General features: G+C 37.6%; 1 protein-coding gene across 1 annotated transcript in view; it reads right to left on the reverse strand.

Annotated features, from left to right (window-relative positions):
- Positions 1–428: 428 nt before the first annotated feature.
- Positions 429–27,327, reverse strand: part of FBN2 (fibrillin 2) — a 222,488-nt gene continuing 195,589 nt past the window's right edge. Inside the window, exons 51-65 of the mRNA XM_068535802.1 lie at positions 26,481–26,546; positions 26,041–26,166; positions 25,340–25,459; positions 24,314–24,436; positions 23,749–23,880; positions 18,704–18,829; positions 17,177–17,383; positions 16,101–16,226; positions 14,370–14,492; positions 12,908–13,024; positions 12,156–12,284; positions 10,319–10,438; positions 5,598–5,829; positions 4,181–4,352; positions 429–2,320 (exon numbers count right to left, since the gene is read on the reverse strand). Coding sequence (XP_068391903.1) covers positions 1,946–2,320; positions 4,181–4,352; positions 5,598–5,829; positions 10,319–10,438; positions 12,156–12,284; positions 12,908–13,024; positions 14,370–14,492; positions 16,101–16,226; positions 17,177–17,383; positions 18,704–18,829; positions 23,749–23,880; positions 24,314–24,436; positions 25,340–25,459; positions 26,041–26,166; positions 26,481–26,546 — 2,294 coding nt within the window. The 3' untranslated portion in view covers positions 429–1,945. The remainder of the gene's footprint in view (positions 2,321–4,180; positions 4,353–5,597; positions 5,830–10,318; positions 10,439–12,155; positions 12,285–12,907; positions 13,025–14,369; positions 14,493–16,100; positions 16,227–17,176; positions 17,384–18,703; positions 18,830–23,748; positions 23,881–24,313; positions 24,437–25,339; positions 25,460–26,040; positions 26,167–26,480; positions 26,547–27,327) is intronic.

A 27,327-nucleotide genomic window follows, 5' to 3' on the forward strand; every position in this document is an offset into this window, starting at 1 on the left:
ACTTTTGCATAAAAACTCAAGTTCAGGAAAACCCTAAGAAGGAAGACTCTTTAAGAGAATGTTTCACTTCCTCACAGGTGTTTTAGGGTGCTTTAACACAATGGCACTCAAACCACAGGTGAGGACGAAGTGAAGAGATTCTGAGGTCTCTAGGAAGATGGGTCCTTGGAGGCTTAGAGTCTACGCAGAAGTGAACAACCAACGGCCTTGACTATGTCCTTCAATTTGAATATGACCTTACATTGTAATTGTCAGTTGAACACTGCTGCTTACTTTGTGTCACAGACTTGACAGCAGTTGCTTGTTTTCTTGTAAATGTGCCTGGCTTTCCTTCTGGTACTTTCATACAGGTCCCTCTAAGCAAAGCCCCCAGCCCCTCCCACAGACAAAACAGGGGGTTGTAGTCCCATAAAACTCTCAGTCGGAAAGCTACCCCAAAATAAGCTTTATTGCAAGAAAAGTGTCATATTTGATACACAGACCTACGAAAACAAACAAAACCAAAAGCCATAAGTTTTTCCTCATAAACACTTGATTACAAATTTACACTGTTTGTTTTTTTAGTTATTAGAAAACAAAACAAAGTCCCAAACTGGATCTAACTGGTGACTAATCTTTGGTCAGCACAGGTGTGAGAGGAACAACCCAGAGCCTGCATGTGCTTTGGCCATTTCACATATGAGGTTTGGTCACTGGTCCAGGGACAGGTTCTTGGGTTGAGAAGAACGCGGGGACGTACTCTTATTAGCACATCCTGGTACAATATCTTTTTAAATGACTAAAGCAAACTAAACATCAATTCATTGTACAAACATCTTTCATACACAATAGGCTATGATAAAACGAGACATATGGTGTATAACTACAGTATTAATGAAAATTCTAAAAAAAATGGATTTAAAAAAAACAACATATATTCCTTGGCTGTACTGCATGATTTGTTTGCACATATGGCAATCCTGAAATAGCTTGAACATAATAAATGCACCATTAATCTAAGACAGCACCAAACATTACAGAACGCCAGGTGTTCCTTTCCGAAGGAACAGCAGTTCTTCAGCTGCCTACAATACCACAAGTATGCAGCACGCCCTGGGTAAGAATGAGGTGTTGTGGGTAGCACATGTGCTTCCTTGAGGTTATGAGAAGGAAATACAGTACGGTTTGGCCTGCAACGCTACTGGTCTCACAAGCAGTCAAGGTATTTTGCTACAGTGGTTGTGCTTCAACTTCTGTTGCCTGGTGTGTCTGGTGATGTGAAATATCATCACAATGAGCTGCTCTGGCTTTGGTCTCCTTTATAAAGGATCTAATGACACATTGATTACACTGCCCGTTCAGCTCTGTGAGGCTTCCTTTAAAATAATCAGATGTGTACCAGTTGGATGACTGGCAGAAAACCAACGGAAACACCTCTTGAGTCTACTGAATTTTTTAAAAAGCACCTCTAAAAGAAATAGCTCAAATTTATAAATCTAAAGAAAAACAAGTGAGTTTCCCTTTTTGTTTACATAGTTTGTTCATTTCTCCATATATTACTGCATTAAAAATAAATAAACATCTATATTTTTTTAATTAGCAACTATAGCAAAATACCCAAAGTGTTACAGACTGCTAACAGGAAAAAAAAAGCTCACATTATTTTTGTGCATTTAGTGCCATATGCTGATCTCTTGAATATTTAGGTTTTTTCTTTTTTTTAATATATTTTAAAGTGAAGTTATATAGAAAATACAGTAACCACGGTTGCCTCTGTACTCAAATCTTTGGCCACACCAGAGTCTAATTATCACTCCCTGTGAGGGTCAACATTCTAAAGTCTGAGACAGGGAGGAAAGAAATAAAAGTCTTTTTTTATCCTCTTTAAAATTAGTCATTGATTTCCCAGAGGCTTCTGAAGGCTGGCTGTGCAGGGATTTGAGCCTGGAACCAAGTCTGCAAGGGGTTAATAGAGTTGAATCTGCAGCCTTATTCTGAGAGCCTCCCCGAGCTCCCCTAGGAGGTAGTCGTCCTCATTGCTGTCTTCCAGTTTCTTAAGCTCCTTTTTCTTGTAGAGAGGGATGCTAGTGATTTCCAGTGTGTGTGTGCCAGGCACGAGCTTCCTCTTGGCCGTGTGCAAGTAGCTGAGCCCATTCCTTTGGTGGATGCGGAAGATGCCATCGTCATTCCCTTGGGAGATGACATAGCGGATGTGGTTGTTGAGTGGCTCAATGGCGGGCATGAGTTCTAGGATGTGCTCCTTAGAGCCAAGGCCGGAAAGGTTGAACTTCATTTTCATGGGGCTGTCCATGTCGACGCTCTCCAGGCTGATCTGTTCAACCTGGAGAAAGAGCAGGAAACGATGTGGGAAGAGCTTCGACAGCACAGGTAGATGACTCAAAAGGAGCCTGCTGTCGGGGTGCAGCCACAAGGACGATGTATCTCTGCCCCCTCCTCACTCTGCTTGTAACTTACTGTCGGCTGGGAGAAAAGGTCAATTCCACAGAGTATGCCCTGTAAACCTTTACGACTTCTCACTCAGCCTTATCCAGGTAAAGTTACAGGTCTGGGCCTACGGGGCGCACTCACATTTCAAGTTTTTTTTGTTGCGTTTATGGAATATCATGCTTATTAACAATAAACAAGAGACAATTTAGGAAATGACTGTAATTTTTTTTTTTTTTTTTTTGCTGGAGTTAAAACGAGAAGTGCAGCTGTTATCTAACAGCAGGGACTGTCCCCAGAGGGCTCTTCACTCTGAAGGCCCAGGTTGATTTTATGGTCACAAACCATGAGTGAGTGTCTTTGCTGGGAGCTGTTAGTGCAGACGGAGGGACCTGCAGAGTCGTCAGGGCTCAGGTTTGAACCAGCTTTGGTAAAAAGCCAATGGGGCACGGCCCAGATGAACCAAGTCTCCCTCAGTCAGCGGTATGGGAGGTTTAGGAATGCTATTTCAGTAAGACAGGCAAAAAAAAAAAAAAAAAAAATCAATGCTTTGAGTGGGCACCTGCCAAGAACTTGAGAAAAGTGGCGCAGAAGTGCCCCCATCAGTGTGCAGATAAAATCCTGTCCCCAGAACTACGATGGGAAGACTTTATGAGCAGGATTTCTGGATTTGTAGTTTGGGATACTTGATGAATATCTCAGGTTGGCATATTTAAACATCAGTTAGACACCCCAGTCTATGCAAGGTAAATGTAATGCTGGCCTATTTATTATTATAAAATAGAACCAGAGACTTTTTGGCTAGCGAAGTCTATCTAGTCTTACAAATAAGTTTCTGAGGCCCAGAAAACTGAAACAAATTGCCCAATTCACGCAGCCAGTGAGTTAAGACTAGGTTTTTTGATGGGGAATTCTGCAGTAACACTAACTGACAAGGATGGTACTCTCCCTGATGTCTGGGGGAAAACATCTCCAGATACCGGGTACTATTCGGAGAACACGTACGATGCTTATGCCAGGCACCATTCCAGGAGCTTCACAGTAATCACTCAATCTTCTTGTCAGCCTTCAGAGATAATTATTTTTATTCCCATTTCACAGGTGAAGAAATTGAGGTAGAGAGAGGTTAAGTAAAATGGCCTATGTAACATGGGTAGTAAGTAGGGAGGATCAGGGAACATATTCAAAATCATGAAGTCTGTGGCCCGCCCCTTTAACCACTCTGCTAAATACTATGGACAGCAAAGACATAGCAGCAGCAGGCAATTCAGATCTTCAGCTCCTTACAAAATATAAGTTATGTGGAGATAAACTCTTTATGGGAGGAACACCTGTCTTATAAATATTACAATATAAGACCTAGTTGGCTTACCTACTGAAAATTAAAATCAGCCCAGTGCACTACATATGTATACAACAGAACTGGACAGATTCAAAATAATTTTGGTTTTTGAATCATTTCAAAATAGTTATTTCCTAGAAGGACATATTATTGCCTTCTGGCACAAATCAAAGAATGAAAACATATGATCTGAAACTGTGAATCTTAAAGTCTCCCAGTCCTTGTGTTTTGAGCTAAAAATGCCTCTAATTTTAATTTACTTGTCTCTGCCATAGTGTGTCCATGAATTTAGCCAATAAAAATCATGACAGTTTTAGCTTCACTGAGGCTGAAACCGACATAAAAGTTTACTGCAAAATATACGTGACTCCATATGGATAAAATCTGGTGACAAAACAATGTGAGGTTACTCACAGCAGTGGGTTTGGGCTCATAAAGACTTCTCTTCTGTCTGCTGTCTTTCTTAGAGTAGCCGTTGATTTTGCACTCATAGCATGCTTCCGGGGACAGAGCGTTCTCTTCATCCACTTCTGCATCCACCGACAGGTACTGCCCTTTGTTAAATCCCATTCCTGAGACACAGTGGCTATTTGCAATAGGATGCAAGATGATGTTAGACTTCATTATAATGTTGACTACTGTTTTCCAGAGGTAGAGCAGAGATTTTTCCAAAATAAGAAACCCACAAAGCAAACCCTAAGATCATAAATATAAAAACCTAATAGTCTTGGTAACTCTTTTCTTCAACACTTAACACGTGAGATTCTCCTTTATTTTGAACAGCAAATTTCTTCTAAGAGTGAGCCCCAAGTTTCCCCAATTTTCAATCCTAATTAGACTGAAGCACTATGTGTAGTTAAATCAAGAAGATAAAAGCAAAGTATAAATTTCCAAAGAGAGTGCCAGAAGTTCTTTTGATTCAAAAGCCTGAAGCCTATGTTTGCTGCTCACAACAAAGCTCTCTGCTTTACCACCTGAGACTTCTGAACTCCAATTCTGGTTAGTGAAAGAGTCAGTGAGCTGGCTCTAAATGACCCTTGTCTACACCAAGACTTTTGTTTCAAGCATTATTATGTACCCACAGTGGACATACTAGTTCACGACCCTCAGTGTCTGACTCACACACTGCTCCTTCTGAGGAGGGTGACCCTGACTGACTCCTAAACTCTTATCTTCTGTGCTGTTGAGCACTGGCTTCCTTGAAGGAAGGATGCAGGTGGCCAGCACCTCATCTGCAGCTGATAGGACTTGCGACAGCTGCACTTGGGAAAGTGCGACTAGCTGGAGGGAACCCAGCCTTGTGGAGACAGTGTCACAACCAACCAGGCGCATCCTCTCTGTGCAACAAAAAACCAGATGAGCAAAGAGAGGGACAACTCCTTCCTCAGGGAGCATGGAGCTAGCACCTGCCAAAATTCACAGAAGAATCTGGGGTGAAGCCATTTCCATTTGTACTTCTTAACTCAGGTGTCTCTGACAACACGTGAGCCGCAGCATTTTTAGACAACTGCTTGTCTCTGGCCTTGAGGGAATCCAACTGAATCCACTCAGGCCATTTCAAGAGGCAAGAGAGTGATACCTGTATACACGTTCGAGTCTTATGCTCACCACAAAGGAGGTAATCCACATGCCTTCCCATGTGCTTCTTCTTCCATGTGCTTCCTCCTCCCATTCCCTAAGTGCCCTGATCAATGCTTTTCCCTTGTGGGCTTTTAATCACCATTCACTCCCCCCTCCCAGTGCCGGGCGGCCAGGCGGCCTGAACACAGGGAGGGCAGCCTGAGCTGGACCACGCTTGCCTTCCTGTGTGCGGGGAGGTGGAGGGCCTTACCCCTGTCCCACTCTGTAGTAGCCAGGTGGGCAGCCGCAGAGGTAGCCCCCTTCCGTGTTGGAGCAGCCGTAATTGCACGGGTTCTTGGAAGACGAGCACTCGTTCACGTCGTGGCAGGCACTGGAGAACTGGTCGAAGGAGAACCCAGAGGGGCAGGCGCACTTGTAGCTCCCCAGGGTGTTGTAGCAGGAAGCAGAGCCACAGGCATTTGGATTGGAGCACTCATTCTCATCTATGAACATAAAGCAAGAGACTCTTACAAGGGGTAGGGGCAGTGGGGCAAAGAAGAGCCTGAGTTTCAAAGTACCTATGAGTTTCCAGGGGAAATAGCTCTAGAACTGTATTTTTAAAATGTTTACCCTGATGGTCGATTTGCAAAGCCTATGAAATTTTAAAAAACACAACAAGACCCAACAAATCCCCCTAAATTATGACTTAAACAAAACCTTGCCCCGCCCTTTTATATTCTGTTTGTACTAGGTTTTTCTGAATACCCTGGCAGCCTCTGGGGACAGATATTTGCAGTTTGACTACTGAAGAACTCTTCTCTTATCAGAGGGTTACTTCAAAAGCCTATACTTCAGACAGATTTCACAGAGACAGGAAGCAGATTACTAGTTGCCAGGAGCTGCAGGGAGGGAGAAATGGAGAATGACTTCTAATGGGTATGGGGTTTCTTTCTGGGGGGATGAAGATATTGTGGTGTTGATGTTTGCACACTGCTGTGAGAATATACTAAAAACCACTAAACTGTACATTTTAAAAGGTGAATTTTATGGTATGTGAATTATATGTCAATTTTTTAAAAGCCTCTATTTATATCTGTATTTTTATCCATTCTCCCAGCAATTCCCAAAGCCTTCACTATATATGGAAAGAAAAATAGATAAAAAATTTAAATACCTTAAATGAAAATAACTGAAATAAACATTATTTAATTGAAACTTCTGAACCAATAACCTCGTACACTTTTAACACTTGAGAATGCATCAAATGCAGACTTTGCCTTCTGACACGGGTTTGCACCAAGCCATCAGCTGACATAGGTTTTACTAGTTTAATGACTCACATTATACCATAAATGCCTGACAGCAAGATAATTACAGGTTGATACTTTCAGCTGCTCTTATTTTTGAATTTTACAAATTCAAAGCTTGATTGTGCTTTTAACTTTGGAGACGACAATTTTGCTCTTAACTATCTGGTTGATACCTATTTTGTGGCTTGACCCCTGTGGGCTTTATTATAATCCCAAAGTCACCCTGGGCACCAGTCACATTTGGTCCATGGAATTCTTTCAAATTCTCGTGACTGCACTGGAGCATAGTGTGTCTGTTTACCTAATACCTGACAAGTCTATGTTTCAGCCCATGTGGGGAAACAGGCCCATTTGCAATTAGGTGTACCCTTGGGACACAGCAGCTAGAGGGAAGTGCTTATCTGCAGAAGCTCAGTGAGATTACGGAAGATGCAGATGCAGTCTCAGTGAAGAGGCCTCTCACACAGGAAATTAAACTTCATTAACTACGGCACAGAGGTTATTGAGAGGGCCGATGTTATTAGGCACATTTCTGTATCGTGATTATAGTTTCAGAATTAAACCAAACTGCCAAATGTAGAATTCCTAATTACTGGATATGAAATGTGCTATGATTAACTAATATGTACAAATTCTTAGCCTTCATTTCATGGGGAGAAAGTATATGAATAAATTCTTAATAACCAGGCTACCTATGACATAAATATAACTATTTTATTTCTACATACGAAAGATTTAGAATTCTGCCTCAAAGGCTCATCTGCTTTTATAATTAAATCTGACATTTATATGTGGTGTTTCTCTCCTAATGGAGAATGTGAGTTAGGTTATAATTTAACAAAATGACCCTGCTATGAATATAGTATTCGACACTGTGTTAGGTAGAATAATTACCAGGCAAAACCAATTAGTTGAATAAATTGCTTTTAAACATACCACTGACAAGAACATTTTTAAATAGGTAAAATTTTTGGAAGCACCAGGATAGACTTCACATTTATATGCTATAACCGTACATCACAGCATAATTCTATAGGCTTAGGTAATCTGACTTTGAAAATATGTTCCTGTTTGAGACCTACTTTGAGCTGACTCAAGCCTCACTAAACCATGTTCAAGTTATTTTGAAAAGGACATACAAGGAACTAGAAGTTGCTGACACCACATAACCCAAAGCTTCATATACTAAGAAGTAATCATATGCAAATGTTAATAATATTCCCTTATTTTCAATTTGGAATAATAGTCCTGCTTGCATATATTTGAGAATGTTACCTAAATCTGTACAATCTACGTACCAGAATGTTATAAATGTTCTGTGGTAACTGGCTGGAAACTTCTGAAAGTATTCATTTGAATTAAAAACTTTTTTCAATATTAACACGTACAAGAACTGTCGTTTTTCTTAAATTGGTAGTAGTATTAACAACATTGTAGGTTTACAATTTAATATTACTTAAGTTATCTGATACACTAACATTTTTGTCTTTTTACAAGGGGACCCCACTTAAATCTGTCTGAAATACTTCATACTATATTCCCCCCTCAATCATATGAATAACTGAAGGTATTCATACCCATAGTGACAGATAAAAATGATTTGTGGCCTTTCAATTTGCATTTTGTTATAATGCTTGTTATTTTGCTAACTTGTTGCTTTTATTAGTTCCCAATGGGTTGTTTAATTCTCTTACTGCCATATATTTGAGTTAAAATTCCAACTGTGTTCTGTGGGTTCAAGGCAAGAAAGTCAGCAATTTTATTAGAGACCAGCTGGACTGCTCAACCCTGCACAGAAGAACCTCGAATCTTTCAAATTAAACCCCTGCTTCATCTTACTTACCAGGGGCCTGCTGCTTACAGAGGCTCATTTTAGCAGAGCAAGCTAACAAATTAATTCTTGCAGTTGGGGATATCTGCTTATGTATCTTTAGCTTTGAACTCATCTTTGAAACCACTTATCCCTCTGCCCATGGGGGTCTCTCCTGACTACAAGGCACACTGGCCTCTGGCTGGACTCCAGCGTGAGCTGCTCTGGGGTGACTGCCTTGCTTAAGTGCCTATTCCAAGGATCCCACCAAGAAGAACTGGGATACACCACATAGCCCTGACTTTAAGTCAGACCAAATTCAGTGAAAACCTGTGTGGCTATTTTCGCACTAAATGCTTACAGACAGAAACTCCAGGAAACTTAAAAACTTAGAAATTGAGTTGATACTCCATACATGTTCCTATTTCCACTTAATGATCACTTTAAAAACAAGAATTTTAGTTAAGCTGACACGTGTGAAATATTAGAGGATCATTCTTTTGCTTTAAGTTCTGCAGAATTAACCAAGAAGCCTGTGGTATTAACCAAATAGAGGGTTGGGCCTCATATTTTATAAACAACACAATAAAATCGTTTCACACTGTTTTAACAGCTATCTAAAAAAGTACCATTCCCTATGTTCTGAAGAGTGTGCCTACACTCTAAACATCTCTGTTTATGAATCAATAAATCAGGGCATAACAACTTCTGTGACATTTTTTTTTCTATGAAGAGAAAAGAAGTAAACTAAACTTATGAAGTTATTTTGATTGACTGCCTAACTCATCATTTTGATAATCCTTTCAAACTCTGTCCTTAACTCCTAGATCATTAGTGGTTTTTGCATTTCCCCCACAAGTGTCTATTTGTGGTGTGGCTAAGCATCTGTCTTTAACCAGGCACAAGGCCACAGCAGACCTGCGATGACTTTCAGAGTTGCTTTCCCTCCTTTGAAATTTGTCTTGATTTTCTCAATTCACTAAACTGCCATTAGAAATTTCTTTTGAGAAGATCACCAAGGATAAAATCAGGTTAATTTATTTAGTGGATTGCTCACAGTAAAATATTTGAAATACACGTGGGGTAATTTAAATGACTACAGAGAAACAGGAAGTACCCCGCTGTTTCTCAGCAGGACCACTGTTCCCCTTTCTGTTCTGCTGTGCCAGCATCCAATGTCACACTGTGTTGGATGGTGCCTCTATGAAGGGCATTCAAATGGAGCCAAGAAATTAGGCATATGCTAACTAAGTTAGCCAGCTATTCAAGTAGAGAGTAATGTTCTCTTTGATCAATCTCCCCTTAAAAGGAGAATTTCCATGACTCTATCAAGTGCAAGAAAGGGAGCTGAGTGCCTACAGATTTTATTTTATAAACACTTTTGGATGGAGTTTTCAAGAGAATTTGCTGTAACTAGGTACTTTTTCTACCTTAAAATCCTTTAGCCCCTTCATTAAATATGTGACTGGAGAGCACAGATGAATGGTGCTCATTAAGTTGATCTGAATCCCTTTAGATTTATATGAGGGGGATGGATGGGCAATCCTTCAACCCCAAATCAAAAGATACTAAATGATGATTCTTGACACCATCTTCAGAAACTTAGAATTACACCTAGCAGAAAATTAAAATTATGAGAGCTCTAGTTGAGTTACCGTTTAGGTACTTAACATTTTTATTATGTATATTTTCAAATACACACATGTACAGAGACTAGTTTAATGGATCCCCACGCATCAGTCCTAAGTACTGGTTTTTAAGCTCTAGGGTTTAAAGGCTACACTGAAATGCCAGTCTTTATTGTTCGTTTGTTTTACTCAAAGATACTTTAAGGTGAGAAAGGCAGATGCTGTGTAACAAGCGAGTGCTCACCGACACACTGATTCCACTGGTAATGCTGAATATATCCCTGAGGGCAGCCACACCTGTAGCCTCCCAGGATGTTCTGGCAGCCATGCTGGCACCTATGGTTTCCATCACATTCATCAACATCTGCAAAAACAATCCCGGCAAGATCTTTATGTAACCTTTCTTCTACTATTCTTAAATGAACTCCAAACACAGCCTGGGGTAACTATTATCACAGGAACAAACAAACAAGACATACTGAGGGGCTGTGATTTTTCCAAGTCACATGGTTATTAATCAGTGGTGGTGCAGAGAACGGTTCTGAGATAAGAAACCACATCATTCTTATGCTATCCACCAGCCATGCCACGTCAGTGCTCTAAATAACAACTTAATGTCAGCAAATCAACCATAGCAACCACAAATGTTGTGCATTTTGGATGGATTGACTATATACGGTATGATTTATTTGGTAAATGATATAAATATATTTGCATTATATATTCCAGTAGGTTCAAAAGTGATTGACATGTAATCCTCATTTTTGGGAAGATACAAGCACTACAGAAATAAATACCTAAAAAGTATAATGGTTTGCACACAAAAAATTTTATTACCATTCAAGATTAATTAGATGCAAATTTAAAGTATTCTAAATATGTTATTTTTAGACACGATATAGTATTATGACACATATGGAATAATTTCTTTGTTCAGACATGCATACTCTCCTGGAATGACAACTGAGGCTTTGAAACCTACCCATAAAAAGTGAAATGAAATTGGCATGTCTGATGTATGCGTAACAAATTTATATGGATAATTAATAAATGATATCTTATGTGGATGGTTACAAGCCAAACTCACACATGGCAAGCAGCTGTATGTTCAGAATACTTTCAAAGTCTCAATGACTTCGAATACAAAATATTAAAATAGAAAATTTTTAAATTGAATTTTTCTTGGCGGAAAATTAGATACATACAAAAGTCCTATAATTCTTAGAGTATATTAAAAACTTTGAGTAATTCTTAAGTATATTAACAATTTTGAATATATTTCTAGAATTCAAAATCATATATTTCTAAGAATAATTAATTAAAGGGTGACTAATATCAATAAAGACATAAATTACAATTGTATATAAAAATATAAAGGGGATGTATATGCTCTCAGACTCTCTGGCATGAGCATTTTGTAAAAGCTACCAATCCTAGTACATTTGTCTCATACGCTAGCACTTGCAATGGAAATACTGAAGAACAATATAATATTTTATTGACTACAGGCAAATTCTTATTTTATTCCCACTTAAATGTTCCCTTGGACTTAATAGGAAATACCTATTGTGACAGAGACTTTATAGGAAATGCCCTTTGTAGAAAAGAGAGTGAATCAGGAGTCTCAGACCAAATAAAATCGCCATCAGTTTTCCCCAGAGCTTTCTGTACATTTTTTCGGTTCTCTATAATTCGTTCTTTGTCTTACACGTAACATTTACACATTCAAGTATCATGGAACACACATCCAATTTTCTTCTGGTCTAATCATACACTACTGTAAACTAAATTAGGTACAGAATTCTTTTTCAGTTCAATTCTTTTTTAGATCAGTAATTAGGTAAACAGTTACTTTAGAAGCCAATGTGTACTCACAGAATTTTTGTTTCATCACATTTAGGTTTTCCTCTGTCCCCAAAATGATATATGAAAATTTATGAACAAAAAAATCAATTTCTGGGTTTTATTTTGTTAATTTTTTTTTCTTTTGAGATGATCTCAATTGCTCATTGAGTGGCTTGGAAGTTAAAAGAAAACAGTTTGCTGTATTAGAATAAGAATATTTGAGCAAATAAACTCACCTTCACAGTTCAGTCCCGTGGCATCAAGAGAGAACCCTCTTTGGCATTCGCAGCTGAAACTTCCAGGGGTGTTTTGACAGATTCCTTTTGCTCCACAAAGTGAAGGCTGAGACCCACATTCATTGTTGTCTAGCAAAGCACAAAGTGGGAGAGCGTCAAGCTTCCCAATTATTATATGACTCAAATTTTACTACATGAAGTAAAAAGTGAAGTATGAAAGCCTAAGTTTCATGATGTGAAAACAGAACTTTAGGGAAATGTATACCATTATTCATGGTTATGTTAAAGGCAAAAATGGTCAGAAAAAATATATTTCAAGAGATTTGAAATTAGAGCATATTTTGGGTCAATTGAGGACATGGTTTTCGATAGTACAGACTGAAAGTCTCTTAACCTGTGTGTCTTCTAACATAAAAAAAAAAACAAACCCAGCATGTTCATTAGCATGTTCTAAATTATAGTGAGCCTTTAATCATATTTTATCTGAACACACATGGTTATATTTAGAATGCAATATAAAGGCATTGCCTGGAATACACCTCGTGTGCATGTGCTTGGACTATACAGGATATTTTCCTTTGGATATTGTTCTAGTGAAAAAATATATATATTATTCACAACATTTTTAGACCACTAATTATGAGGGATTGGTTTTAATGTAAATACTGAGCCATTATTCTACCATTTTTTAAGTACAGTTTTAGGCTTCTACTAAAAGTTTGCAAAATTTCCCTTCTGTAGTTTTGTCTTACCAATACAAGCAGTGTGATGCTGTGTGAAACCAGGTGGACATTTACAGGTAAAACCTCCCAGAGTGTTGACACAGAGGAACTGGCAGTTGTGCTGTTTGGTTTGACATTCATCAAGGTCTGCAATGAAAGAGAAGCCTATGAAAAGTGGAGCAGAGTTATCTGGCTTTGCCTCCTTTCTCATGAAGCCACCAGGAGTATTTTGTCTAGATTTTTGCTGGAAGCTTTGTAGATATCCATACGCATATGGCAAGGAGTTTCTTTTCGCATACTTAAGCAGCATAAGTATTACGGGCTACAATGATAGGATGGCTAAGGTGATACATACATACAAAGTTTTCTTAAAATAAAAAACTGAAAGGATGAATCATAGTGGTGTTCGTGAACTGTTCTCAAAACTAATATCCAAAGGTTGTAATTCTTGTATTTAATGCACAGTTTAGTACATGGTTGGCCACTTACTTCTATTAAAGAAGGGATTAAACAAAAATCAAACAGAATCTGAAAATTGATGAAGGTCTTAACACAAACACTGAGTCAGGTTCTCAGGATCCAAATGAAAACACCATCATAAATACCAGAAGAAGCAAAAACACAGCATCTATGATTCTAGTCATACATGGAACTAGTATTTGAAGTATGCTGATAGAAAACTCAAAATCTGATTTTGGTTGGATTGGAACTTAGTATGGGAAAATACATTTAAATAAATTCACAGAGCAATGTAAGATGCAGACAAGACTAATTATTTTAAAGCTTAAAACACACACACAGTTGCACTCAAATAAAAATAACTATAAACAATGTGCAAAATTAAATTGACTCATAACGGTTCACTAAGTAGAGCCAAGAGAATAATATTGCTTCCTATTATTTTATTCTATTTGTTTTTTGGTATTTCTTGGAAATAAAACTTCATCTTCTTGAGAATAAACTGTATTTCAAAAATTTAATTAGACAGGAATTTCCTCAGTCCATTATTTTCATACCGATGAGGTTTACTATAAAATTGAACGTATGAGTATAGTATTGAAGCTCTTTTAATTACCTAACTTAGTTTGATAATTACTACTATACTATGTAAGTAAAAATTTAAATTTACCTATTCATTTTCAATCTTCTGCAGTAAACGTGTAATAAAGATAGTTTAGAGAAATGAAATCTCAGATAAGCAACAAAATAAATATTATTTTAGTTGTTCAAGCTCTTTGTTCACCATAGCTTTTTGTATTATTTAATTTATTTTTCAGTTTGTGTGGTTTGCTGTAAGAAGCAAACCACTGTAACCCAGGTTTTAATTCTCTCTGCCTCCTGGCATGTGTCCTTTGGTAGAATTTTCTATGAATCATAAAATGGTCACTAGAAAGATGTGTTTTAGTGAAGGTGAGACACACAGTATCATCCCTGATTAGCTGACTTTGAATCTGAAAAAAGAGAGGGTCACAAATGCAGTCTCTTCACTCACCTTTGCACGTCTTTCCGTCCTCCTGTAGGACATAGCCCCGAGGACAGGAGCACTGGTAACTCCCCTCGGTGTTCTTGCAGATGAAGTTGCAGGGTTTTGGGGACTGCGAACATTCATCAAGATCTAAGCAAAAGTGATGTGAGGATTAAATTATTGGTTAGAAGGAAAAACCAGTCCCTTTCCTCCCTCCATATTCTCACTTCATCTTGTTCTTTTCCTCTTCAACTTAAAATGGAAAATAGAAACGAGGCACAGAACAATTTTCTCTAAAGTAATTTACTGGTTTACTCTGTCGAGCATGTCTTGGGCAAACAAATATTATAATATCCGGAACAACTGTCTGGGTTCAAAAAAATACACTAGATTTTTTTTAGGTTGGTGTACTTTGGTTTACAGCTTGAGAATCATAGACTTAAAGGCTAGAGTTTCTTTCCTTTGACACGTGGATGTGGCAGAAATTCTCAAACTCTCTTAGCTGACACTCCCCTAAGAATCTTTCGGCATCACAGACTGTGCTGGAAGTCTTCCACTTCCCCCTTCAGATGCAGTCCTCACCTTGGTCCACCCTGCTCTCGGGCCCAGGAGGCTGAACTGCACAGACACCATTAGCAGGCTCTCCTGCCCTCTGTCTTCAGGCTGGTCCTTAATTCCTCAATTCCCTCCTCGCAAGATGGGATCAGAGGTCACAGATGCTCTCAAGGCAGGTCTCTGGGCAAAACTTCCTCCCTCTTCTAAGTTTCAATCTTTCCCTCTGTCTTTGGCCCAGACGTGGTACAGCCCCAGCGCTCAGCATTATCCCTTGTAGTTTCTGCCCACTCTGCCCACACCTTTATGTACTGTCTCTTTGTCAAAAACAGGTCTCCGTAAACTGTCCTCATTTGAATATGCCACCTTCTTTCTGCTAGGACTCTGATAGCAAATCATCTCCATTTCCCCCATAAAACACATTGACTGATGCCCACAGAATGCTAAAAGCTCATGATTGATAGCCTAGTCTCTATCACTCTCTTGCCCAAACAAGTGGGTTGAATGTTTACTAAGATTTAGTTTGGTTTTTCTTAACCTTTTCATGCCAGGTGTGCTTGTTATTAAAACAAGTTGATGTAAGTTGATGAAATATGAAGGAGAAAAGTTTTTTTTCTTTAATGAAAACTAAATGCTTTGGAAAGACTCAGAAAGGCAAGCTACCAACCCCCTCCAATTGTCATAGAGTGGTGTCGATGAGACAATAAAATAAATTAGAAAAAGAGATTGTAAAAATGTAGAAGGTCTCTATACTGAGACTGCTTTGCAACTGGAAATTTTAGATGATGCTTAATTGGTATATTTTATGCAAAAAAACCACAATGAGAAACAAGCAAAAAGCACTCTCTCCATATGCAAACACACAATTTCACAATCAAAAGTCCTATTCTTTCATTAAAAGAATGACAAACAAATGTGCCTTTATACATTTTAAATTGAACATAAAATGTTGAAAATATATTTTTAATAATTTCTATGTTTCCCTAATTGCACAGATTTTTTGATGAATTGAACAGTTCTGTGTCTCACATTGCTAGACAAGGCCTTGGACAACTCCTATGATATTAAGAACCACATTACTGAAAGGAATGGCATCTTTTTAACAAAATGTACACTCCAAAGCTCCATAATAAAGATACTCTAGTGACAGTAAATGACATGTAGGAAACAACCACCCAGATGCAGAGACGCCTCGCCTTGCCTTACCTACACACGAGGTTCCGCTGATGTCCGTGGTGTAGCCAACCTTGCAGAAGCATCGGAAGGAGCCCATGGTATTGATGCACTGACCATTGGTGCAGAGATTTGGCATAACTTTGCATTCATCAATATCTGTGCGCCAAAAACCCCAAGGCAAAAACAAATGTAAGTTAATACAGACGCAAGGATAAAACTGGTTAGAAACTAAGAGAAATTAAGGAATAGACAGATCACTAAGAACCAACATTCGTAATTGTGCTGGTGTACCTTTTCATCATTCAGTCCAGCGGCAACATGGAAGGGAGAGAAAAAAAAGAATCTGAAGTGATAGGAAGAGGTAAACAAACGGAAGGCTATGTTGAAAGCCCCATTGAAGTCTACTCGTTCTGCAATCTAAGTATGAATTATTTTTTGGGAATCTAGAAAGCTACCCCTCTGAAGTTCAACTAATTTGGAATTTGTGATAGTATACCATGGATTGGCTTTAAATTCACACTTGCATTAGACTGAAGAAAGGGTTTCATTAGCAAAGTAATCAAGCACAGAGTTGAGAATCTGTATAGTAATAGAGGAAAATGATATTTTTAAGACATTAGTATACTGATTGTACCACAAAAAATGGAAACTACTAATCATTTATGAGACTTGCTGGTTTGTAAATATGTTGCAAACAGAATGAGTTCCTGCGTACACTCAAACAAATGCGTTACACACAAACAAACAAGCAACCTTTATTTAAATGAAGCAAGTATAGTTCAGGGGTTAAACATGGCTTTTGGGGTTAGACAGATATGTTCCATTCCGTGGTCCACCCCTTAAAAAGGCTGTGACCTTGGGAAAATGATTCATCGTTTAAGCTTTGTGCTTCAGTTTCTATCTGTTAAAATAGGAATAATAATAGATTCTGCCTTTTAGATTTGATATGAAGATTATACCTTTTAAAGTCTCTGAAGCATTAGCGAAAAGCATATACAACCACAACATACTCACACATATTTTAGCTATTATTTTACCTCCTTCAAATTAATCTGAATTAATGTTCACTGTGTTAATAATATGCATGAATTTCCTCAACTCCTTACCTCTTCCATCAGTGGTATATCCTGGGCCATGAGGACATATTTTTTTGTACTGGGCAGTTCCAGGAAGTGGGCAGAGCTCACACTGGTGACCCCAGCCTCGCCCCCCATCGCAGCAGCATTCTGACTTTGTGACAAGGTTACGGCTGCTGGATGCCATCTGACACATGGTCTGCAATACCTCTGCAAAGCAGAGTCCCTGTCGATTGTCTGAAATGACAATGTAGTTAATAGGCATCAATGTCAAGGAACTGACACCTTGGTCTTCAAATTAAATAGGACAATCAATGTTCTCCTTAGAAATACTTTCTTAAAAGCTAAATATTCTTTTAAGACAATGTTTAAGACAATGATTAGAAAGTTTTGTTGGAGATTAATTTCACAGAGTGTTCTTTCACTAAACACAGTTTATTAAATTTAATAATAAGTGATACTATACTTAAGAAATAGATTTGGGATTTTTCTTTTTTTTTCATCTGCAGCTAAGTGATAGTAAACTACCATTCCTGTAGAATCCAGGTAAAAGGAAAATCAAAGAAAATTACTTCCCTTTAAATAAGCAAATGAGCAACAGGATTTGTTTTTGAAAAGCAAATTCTAGACTATGTTATAATTTTGGTACATATTCAATCTAATCTCCTGTATTTTAGACATCTAAAAGACTGTTCAAACACTGGATTAAGTAGTTTTTTTTATTATAAATAAAGGGATTTCACTGATATAAGTAGGCAAAGAGATCTTTTATGTGGTTTTAAGAACCATCCTAATGAACTGTTAATAATATGAACAGAAAAGAACACTTTTTCTGTAGGTTATCTTTTCTATTTCCAAAAAGGTCTAGATTTAAGACAACAATAGCCAATTTCTTGACTAATAATTTCCTAGGATTTGAAGCAGATGACAGCATTTTGAGAACAATCTGATGTAGTTGAAATGTTCTATTTTTGCACCAAATCCAGTGATGAGTGCTATTTCTCTTTGTTTGCCTTAAATTTTACTACTCCATACTTTTACACCTGCTCATAATTAACTAAAATGGTTTATGATGTATGCATGTTATCATTAAAATGTCTGAGACTTATATTTTCCACAAGAAAATATTTTGTAAAACATTTTCCTGTACCATAAAATAAAAATCAACTTTCATTGCATTTTTGAAATGTGGCATTTTCTTTAATGTCATTAATACAGCAAAGCTTACCTTACATAGCAAATATTTTCTTTTGGAATTAAATCATCCCCTGATGTAAGTTTTACTAAAGTCACATTTTCCATAGAGCTTAATTGATCTTAATTTTGGAAAGACCATTTAAGATGGTTATTTACATTAAGCACAGATGTAGGTACAACGCATACATATACAAATACATCATTTTAATAGATGTCTACCTTTAAGGAAGAGGTACGTGGATTACTCAGATTGGGGAATCTGTTTAGCAGACAAGGATACATATGTAGAACTCTTCTGCAATGATGTCACAAAACAGATGTTTTATTTACCAAGTAAAATATACTCGTTTATCAACTTACCAAGGCATTCAGTGCCTGAAGAGCTTGACTGAAAGCCTTCATTACACTCACACCTATAGCTCCCAATAGTGTTAACGCAACGCCCATTTTCACAGATTCCTGGCTTGGTCCTGCATTCATTTTCATCTTCAGAAAAACAAATAATGTGAATCATGAGTAGACTATAAAATTGTAATTTACAAATTTATCTTCTAATGGGTTATATCATATTTAAAACTTCCTCACCAAAATACTAATATGATAGAATACTAACTTATTTTTAAATTTACCTCATCCTTCCAAGATAGGTTCTTTGTTAACAAAGTGTTTTTTTCCCTTTCTTTCTTTTCCTCTTCCTCTTTTCGGGGAAGAGGTGATATGTGATGGAGAATTAGAAAATTGGCCTCCAAAAGGGATTACTGACAAGGAGAGAAAGAACTTTGGGGAAGAGGATGCCAATTTATGTGATATGAGAGAGAGGCTCAGGGCAGGGGAGGGGGGTAGGTGTTAGGGAGAGGTGGAGAGTAGGGTAAAAGGGCACTTAGGCCACGGATAAAGGACAAGTTCCTAGACTGACTTTGAGTAAAATCACAGGAGCGGAGCAGTGTGTTAAGGGCAGCTAATGGAAGAAGGAATTTAGGTCGTACTGCTCTTTTGGTTGGTGATAAATAAATAAATATATTAGAGCAAAATTGTTTTATTAAAATCCCTATATACTTACTTATTGTGTTTATTTGATATTTTGTAAATTTTGTTTGAGGTATTTTTCAAATCAATTGTTGTCAGAAGCATGAGAACTCATGACAATTAAATCCTTCTGATTAATTGCTCCTTTCATATCTATACTTTTCAGTCTTCAATCTGTTAATATTTACTTTGCATGTGCTTGCTTTTTATTAGCATTTGCCTTGAATATCTTGTCCTACCCCTTTATTTTCAATCTAGCTCACATTTTGATTTGGTACGTTTCTTGTAAAAAGCACCAAGCTGCATTGTAAAAGAATTTTTAAAAGTACATTTGCTCTTTAACAGAAATTTGAACTATTTCCAAACTTATATGTTTGGACTCTTGCCTGCCATTTTATATTATTTCATATTTACCATGCTATTGCCCCCTTCTCTCAATATTTCTTTGATCAGTCTAGTTTTCTCTGCCCTCCTCTCATCCCTAACTCATGTCTGGAAGTTGTAATCTTCTATTCTTCCAGTGGTAACCATGAAACAACTTCAACATACACTTTAATGAATATTTTTCTATTAATATCAAGAGGTATCTGTTTCAAAAGCTTCTGACCATAATGAGTAGGTTTGGTATGAGTTCTTTCTCTTCTCTCCCTGTGTCACCTGCCATGTTGATGTGGTAAAGAAATTTTGGTTTGTTATGTTTTTGTTTTTATGGACCACCAGCATCTATTTAAACCACATAATAAGGGTTACTGGTTTCTTGGCTTACCATTGCTTCACGTATACTACTACTTCCTCTTGAATTAACTTTAAAAAATATATTGGAATATAGTTTGGTAATCATTTCAGAGAGAGTACGTGGGTGATAAATATTCTAGAACACATTTCTGACAATGTCATATTTTTGTTTGCTTTATCACTAGATTGAATGTAAAATTTTAGTTCAAAATTATTTTTCCTTAGAATGTTTTGAAAATACTGATGCTCCATTGTTTTCTTTTACCCAGTATTAAGGTTCATTTGTAGGAAATCTGGTTTTGCTCTCTTGGGAGCTTTAAGGATTTTCACTTGCTCTTATTGTTCTGAAACTCACTGTGATATTTCTTGTTAAAGATATTTGTTTTTTCTTTTAGGAAACTTATTGCATAAATTTTAAAGTATATGCAAAAGTATTAAACTGAGTTATGGATTTAAAAAATTGTATAGTGTTTCGTATTTCTAGAATCTGAGGGTTCAAGGTCTACCTTCTTGATCTAATCCTGTCCCTAATATTGATACCTTTATTTTGATTTATTTTAGTTGTCTGATTTGAATTACTTTTTTCAAGAAGGGCTTTTGTTGGATATACTGAGTGAGTTCCGCCATGTTTGATGATATATAGTACAGCTTTTATACTTGAAAGATAACTTGATGTATCTTAAAGTCTTGGATTACTTTTGCTTTCCCACCTTTGGCACTGAGAATCCCTGAGAGAACTTAACAAAAAGAAATTACAATGGGGACTTCCTTGGTGATGCAGTGGTTAAGAATCCGCCTGTCAATACAGGGAACATGGGTTCGATCCCTGGTCTGGGAAGATCTCACATGCCGTAGAGCAACTAAGTCTGTGCGCCACAACTACTGAAGCCCACACGCCGCAACTACTGAGCCCACGTGCTGCAACTACTGAAGCCTGCGTGCCTAGAGCCCATGCTCTGCAACAGAGAAGCCACCACAATGAGAAGCCCATGCACTGCAACGAAGAGTAGCTCCCACTGGTCGCAACTAGAAAAAGCCCACATGCAGCAACAAAGACCCAATGCAACCAAAAAAAAAAACAAACAACGGATCTCATGCGTAAGAAGAAGTCAGAATTGTAACAGTGTCTTTCATACATGTTATTTCTACCCTTTCATACACTTTGAGAAACATATATTACTCTATAAACATGACTTAGGAGTCTAGGTTTAACTTGGTTTTCAGATCTTGAAAGAACAGTGTTTTCAGATCTTAGAAAAACAGTGTTTTTGAAAGAACCACTGAATAACCAAACCTCTAAGGTGATCTATTTTAACTTTATTAAGTAGTGGATTTTGAATGAAATATCTATTAGATTAAAAGAAACTATGAAATCCAATTATAATCTGATGGGTTGTTGCAGACATTTAAAAATTAATTTAATATTACACACGTAATTCAGGAATTCACTCTTTAGTAAAAAGTTAAAATTGACACATAAAGTTGAATTCACTTCAGACCAGTAACCTCTAATATCAATAGTGTCCCTGGATTTAATTCTTTTTTTATGAATTGGCGTTTATATCCTTTTTCTCTTAAATTTTTGCCCACAAATTTTAGCATCCATCTGGATCTTGTCTGCTTTAATGGTATATTTTTTGTAATTCAAAATGTATAACTGACACATATCTAAAAAGACCTGATTGCTACAAATCTTAGATTTATTTTCTTTCTTTTTTAAAAATTTTCCTGACAATGCAAACAAATGTTGGGAAATTTCTCTTGAGCATAAGATTTTCCAAGTTGCCACAGAAACCTAGTAATGATAGAAAAGATTAATAATATTTTACAGTTTGCATATTGTATAATGAACTTAATAGATTCTTTTAATTTTTAATCTATTTGGGTATTTGCAGAGAAAATAATACACCATATTTTTCCAGTTTGATAGCTAAAATTCAGATTTTTCTGGTTGCTGAATACAGTAAAATGATATAATTACCTTATATTCCTCTTGATTCGTGTTATATCATCAATTTTATTACTTTCAAATCATTTCTCTCTCCTAATAATATTCATTACACCAAATTTATTAAGTATTCACAATGCCTTAAGTCACACAAATCATATTTTGCTTTTGCATGCACAGCTTGTAACTAAATATATGTTATCAATAGTGAGAACCTGGAGTGTAATTTGTTGTGGAAGAAAGCATGCTGGCCTTGGGGAAAAGCTTTGGTATTCCAATATGATGTTGCAATTTAAACACAAAAATAAAGAATTAATGGTTAAAAATAAATAAATAAGTAAATCTTTTCCTGTGTATTTACTGGCTTGCATATGTACCTACAGAAAACGTACTGTATGATTTACAATTTTCTTTAAAATATGACACATTGTACATATTATTCTGTAACCAAATATTTAGAGTTATTTCTACTTCAGTACATACACATATCTATTTTATTCCTTTTAACTGCTCTGTAAGGTTTCATAGCATTGCCATGCCACATTTATTTAGCTGTTGTCCTGTGATGGGCATTTAGGTTGTTTCCTACTCTTTTTTTTTTTTGGTTGTTACTACAATCAAAATTTAGTGGACATCCTTATGTTTCTTTTCCTATGGTAGATTCATTGTTAAAAACAACTTTACCCAGGTATTACTTACTGGCTATAAAATTTCCATTTTTAAGTGTACAGTTCAATGATTTTTAGCAAATTACAGAGTCTTACAATCATTGCCACAATCCAGTTTTAAAACGTTTCCATTTCCCAAAAGGATCCCCAGTGACCGTTTGCAGCCACTCTCCATTCTGATTCTTAGCACCAGGCAATCACTAATAGATTTATTTTAAGAAATACTATTATTATGTTATTTTTTCCCAAGTAAGAAATTATTAGTAACCTTCAAATGTTCCTCCAAAAATATCCACATTTTCCCAGGTACTGGAGGTTAAAAAGGGAGCACAGCAGATTCTTAATTAAAGAAGGGGAGCCACTTATTCTCAAGAAGGAGGAAGACTGTGTCGTGGGCTGCAGTGCCCCAGGTGACAACACTTTAGGGAATAAGTGCTGAGATACTGGATGGGGTGGTCATGACCAGCTTACACGGCGTGATACTTCAGTACACATCATAAAATCATAACATTTCAAATTCCTGAGGTCATCTTAGAGCCCCAGCCCTACCTCCTCCCGTTATAGATGAATTAACTGAGGTCCAAAAACATGGCTAAAAATATGGCTAAGTCACAGAGATACCCAGCCTGTAACAGAGTTCTGGAGATTACCTGCCTCATTACTCTCCTCATTCATGGAGTGATACAAAAGCGAGAATATTAACTCATACTTTTAATTTTGCTACATAAGTAAGTAGCACTGTTTCAAGGAGTTTTTCCACACTTCTAAATTTAATGTTTTAGATTTACAAGACAGAGAATTATGATAAACAAGAGGGCATATATTCTAGGACAGGCATAATCTCCACTGTATTATCCAGAACCTACTGTATTAGCATGGACCCTGAGATCGAAGAAATCTAGCTATATAGCACAGCCTTGAAACAGCTGGAAAATAGATGGCTTGCAGTTAGGATGATTTGGGAATAGCGCTGTAAATCTGTCTTGGAGGAGTATTAAATAAGAAGACACCATCCCATAAAGCCTTACCTACACAGCCTTCTCCGTCAGGCCTTCGGGTCATCCCAGGCGGGCAGATGCACATGAAGGTGCCAATCAGATTCTTACACATCATGCCCCTAGATTCACAGTCATGTAGCCCTTCAGCACATTCATCCAGGTCTACAAAATATTTTTAACAGGAAAAACATAGAAGTAAGAAATTTTCAGGAACAGGCTATTGTTTAGAATTTTTAAGTCACCTTTTTGGTCTTCTGGCTCTTATTATGTAACAGAGAAAGGAGGAGCCCAGTCTTTTTCAACTGTTGGCTGTATTCTAGATTTATAAAATTTCAGCATTGGTCCTAAAGATAAGAAGTTCAGGAAAGGGCTACCTTTGCTTTAATAAGAGCTCAAGAGTGTGACATCTTATTTTTGACTTGATTGGACAGACCATCAAGTATCTTGTTATCTAGTTATGGAAATCTACCAGCAATGTTGTCAGATACATTTCTGTAAAGCTCTAGAAGAAGATAGCTGAGAGCTATAAACTCATTAAAATATATTTCCAGCATGGCAAATAAAGTGCTAACTACTCCCCTGTCTGTGGCCTTACCTTTGCACATCTTCTGGTCTTCCCTGAGGGCATAGCCAATCGGGCATGTGCATTCGTAGGACCCGAAGGTGTTCATGCAGCGGAAAGCACACAGCAGTGGGTTCTGGGCACACTCATTGATATCTGATCAAGAAAACAGGCAGGCATGTGCTCAGTCTAGAGTTCTAATTACTTGCTCAAATAAACACTGATGTATTTGCACCTAACTCATCCTCCAACGAATAACAACTATAAACTCTGAAAAAAATACAAAAACAACACCTCAAGTGGTTTTTAGTGGTGAGCTGAAAGTCAGCAAACAACAGGCAAAGAATAGGTTCTCAAGTTTCTTTTTCCTATGGATAGCACCAGTCCTGACAGCAGCACCTGGCAGCTAAATCTTCAGTAGAACCTTTCTGAGCTTCTGTCCAGGAGGATTCAGGGGAGGGAGCCTTGGGGCAACCAAGGCCGCTGAAGAATGAGGAGGAATCCCGGAAATGACAGGACCAGAGGTGGAGAAATACCTTTTTCATTTTTTTGCCTCAACTCAGCCCAAGTTGCTGACTTAACCATGCATGTGTAGGCCAAAATCAAAGAAGCTAGCCACTAGGGTTTAAAGAGCAAATCTGAACCACTGTCTTCCATAGGCCTGACGGTCCGCTTTTATGTTTATCCAAGTTAACTGCCTGCTAAGACAAATGCATCAATATTCTTCAAAATAATATAACTGATTTCAGAAGACATCATTCACAATATCCAGGGCATAATCCAAAATTAACCAACATACTGAGGAACCAGGAAAATGTGACCCAATCTCAAGGGAAAAGATAAGCAACAGACGCCAACTCTGAGAGGACCAAGATGCTGGAATTATCAGACAAGGGCTTTAAAGTAGCTTTTGTAACTATGCTCACTGAGATAAAGGAAAATATGTTTGTGATGAATATAATCATCAATAGAACGTCAGAATAGTATAAATAATAGCTGAGACATGAAAAACCCTTTCTATATCAAGAAGAAATAAAACTAAAGAAAAGTATCACTTGCCTTCACAATTCATCATGGGCCCTGGCTCGAAGCCTTCATTGCAGTTGCATTCAAAACTCCCAATAACATTGGTGCACGTCCCATTTCCACAGGGATTGCCAATTGAACATTCATCGGTATCTGAAAAAGAAGAATAAGAAAGTGCCACAAAATCTGGAGAAGGTTTAGTTTTATAGGAGTATGCCCATGAATATCCATCTGGCCCTCACACATGTCCCAGATCTGTGCAGGGCACACATGACTCTTGCAACCCCCCTTGGCCTTGGCTGGCTGGCCTTTATGCAGGGCAGAGAATCCCGAGAGATCAAGTGCGCAATGATCTGAGCCCTCAGACAGCCATGGCTTGCCCTAAAAAAAAACACAAACGCAGGGAGGGATGTGGTGTTCTGCTACCAGAGCAGAAGTGGAAAGTCATAAAGTAAAATGGATCTCTTTCCCAGTTAGTGGTTTTGGCAATTGTAAATCTCTGGACACATCAGAGTTTGTATATTTGGTTGAAGGCAGAGGTTGGGCAACTCTCCCCATCTTCACATAAACCAGGTCTACTGGAAAATGTAGAATGGGAGAAGAAAGAGCAGTTACTGGCTACTTGTCCTGGCTTTGTAAATCCCACTGCCACCCAGGGTGCCTGAGAGACCTTTTGCTGAATATAAGAAAGAAAACAGAACTTTCAAAGTGTGAAATGTGGAGTCAGCACTTACCCACACAGCGTACTCCAGTGTAATCAAGGTTGTAACCCATTGGACATTCACAGCGAAAAGACCCATCTGTGTTGATACACTGACCATTTGAACAAATGCCAGGGCTCTCAAGACATTCATTGACATCTAAAATACAGAATCACCCATGAACTTTCTTACATAAAAAGATATGCCCAAACTGTATATATCTACTCAAAAGAGCCTTAGAAATTTTAAAACATATAAACATTTCTTTTATCAGAGAAATATATAATGTATTTCACATGTTACAACATAGTCTTATGATAAATATAGTGCATATGATAAATATATAATAAATACTGTATTTGTGCATTAAATGCAATATACTATGTTATACAGTAAAATCAGCATGATTATAAAATAAATGTACAAAAATATACTTATGTAAGACTATGAAAATAAAATACATCAAACCACACCTTCACGGGTATCATGAAGACTAGGAACAGTTCCATGGCCATAGGGACACAAATCCTGGAACGCCACTACAGAGAAAAACACAAATTACCCATTATCAAAGAGTCTCAACTATCAGAGAACTTAACTGATTATGGATAATATGTGAAATTAGGCTTACTTCTCCTCTACAAGGCTGTTTTTAGTAAGAGTCTTTTTATTTTTATAGTTTATTGCAAAAGCAACGCTGAGCATATTTAGAGAAGGTCACCTGAGCTTGTCCAGCTCCTCCCAGAGTGCCACCTATGGAGGGTGTCTGATTCTGTCTGCTTGCTCGTTTAATGTTGGTCAGCCAAAGAGCCTCTCTGCCCATTACACACAGAAGCTAACTCTGGCCTACAGACCAGGCCAGTTCCAAGCCTGCTGGAACAATCGTACCGTTCAGCCGTGCTAACTAGATCTGTGACGCTCTTGGTCTATTCCTGCAAATGGCTATTGTGCTGACTCAGCTTCTCAGAACTTCACATAAGAGCCTGGGAGCCACAGCGCGTGATACAATACCCATGTGGGACTCCCGCAGCAATCTGGAATATAATTCTCATCCCCTCCTTGGATCTCTTGCCCTGCACCTCTCAAATTCATTCCTTTCAAAACAAGTAACACTAGCCTTGGGGGGAGAAATGAAATAACGTGGTAACTCCCTGCATGTACACATGTTGAATACAAAAGTTGAAAGAAGTTCCTGAGACTAGGCTGCTCACTGAACCATTAAAGTTTATAAGTGAGGGGATAGTTTCATCCTCAAAATATTCATAAATTACATAGTCCAACTGGGTTCTGCCAGACAGTCCCAAACTAGTGCAAAGTGGC

The sequence above is a fragment of the Eschrichtius robustus genome, chromosome 2 (assembly GCF_028021215.1).
Source record: "Eschrichtius robustus isolate mEscRob2 chromosome 2, mEscRob2.pri, whole genome shotgun sequence".
NCBI lineage: Eukaryota > Metazoa > Chordata > Mammalia > Artiodactyla > Eschrichtiidae > Eschrichtius > Eschrichtius robustus.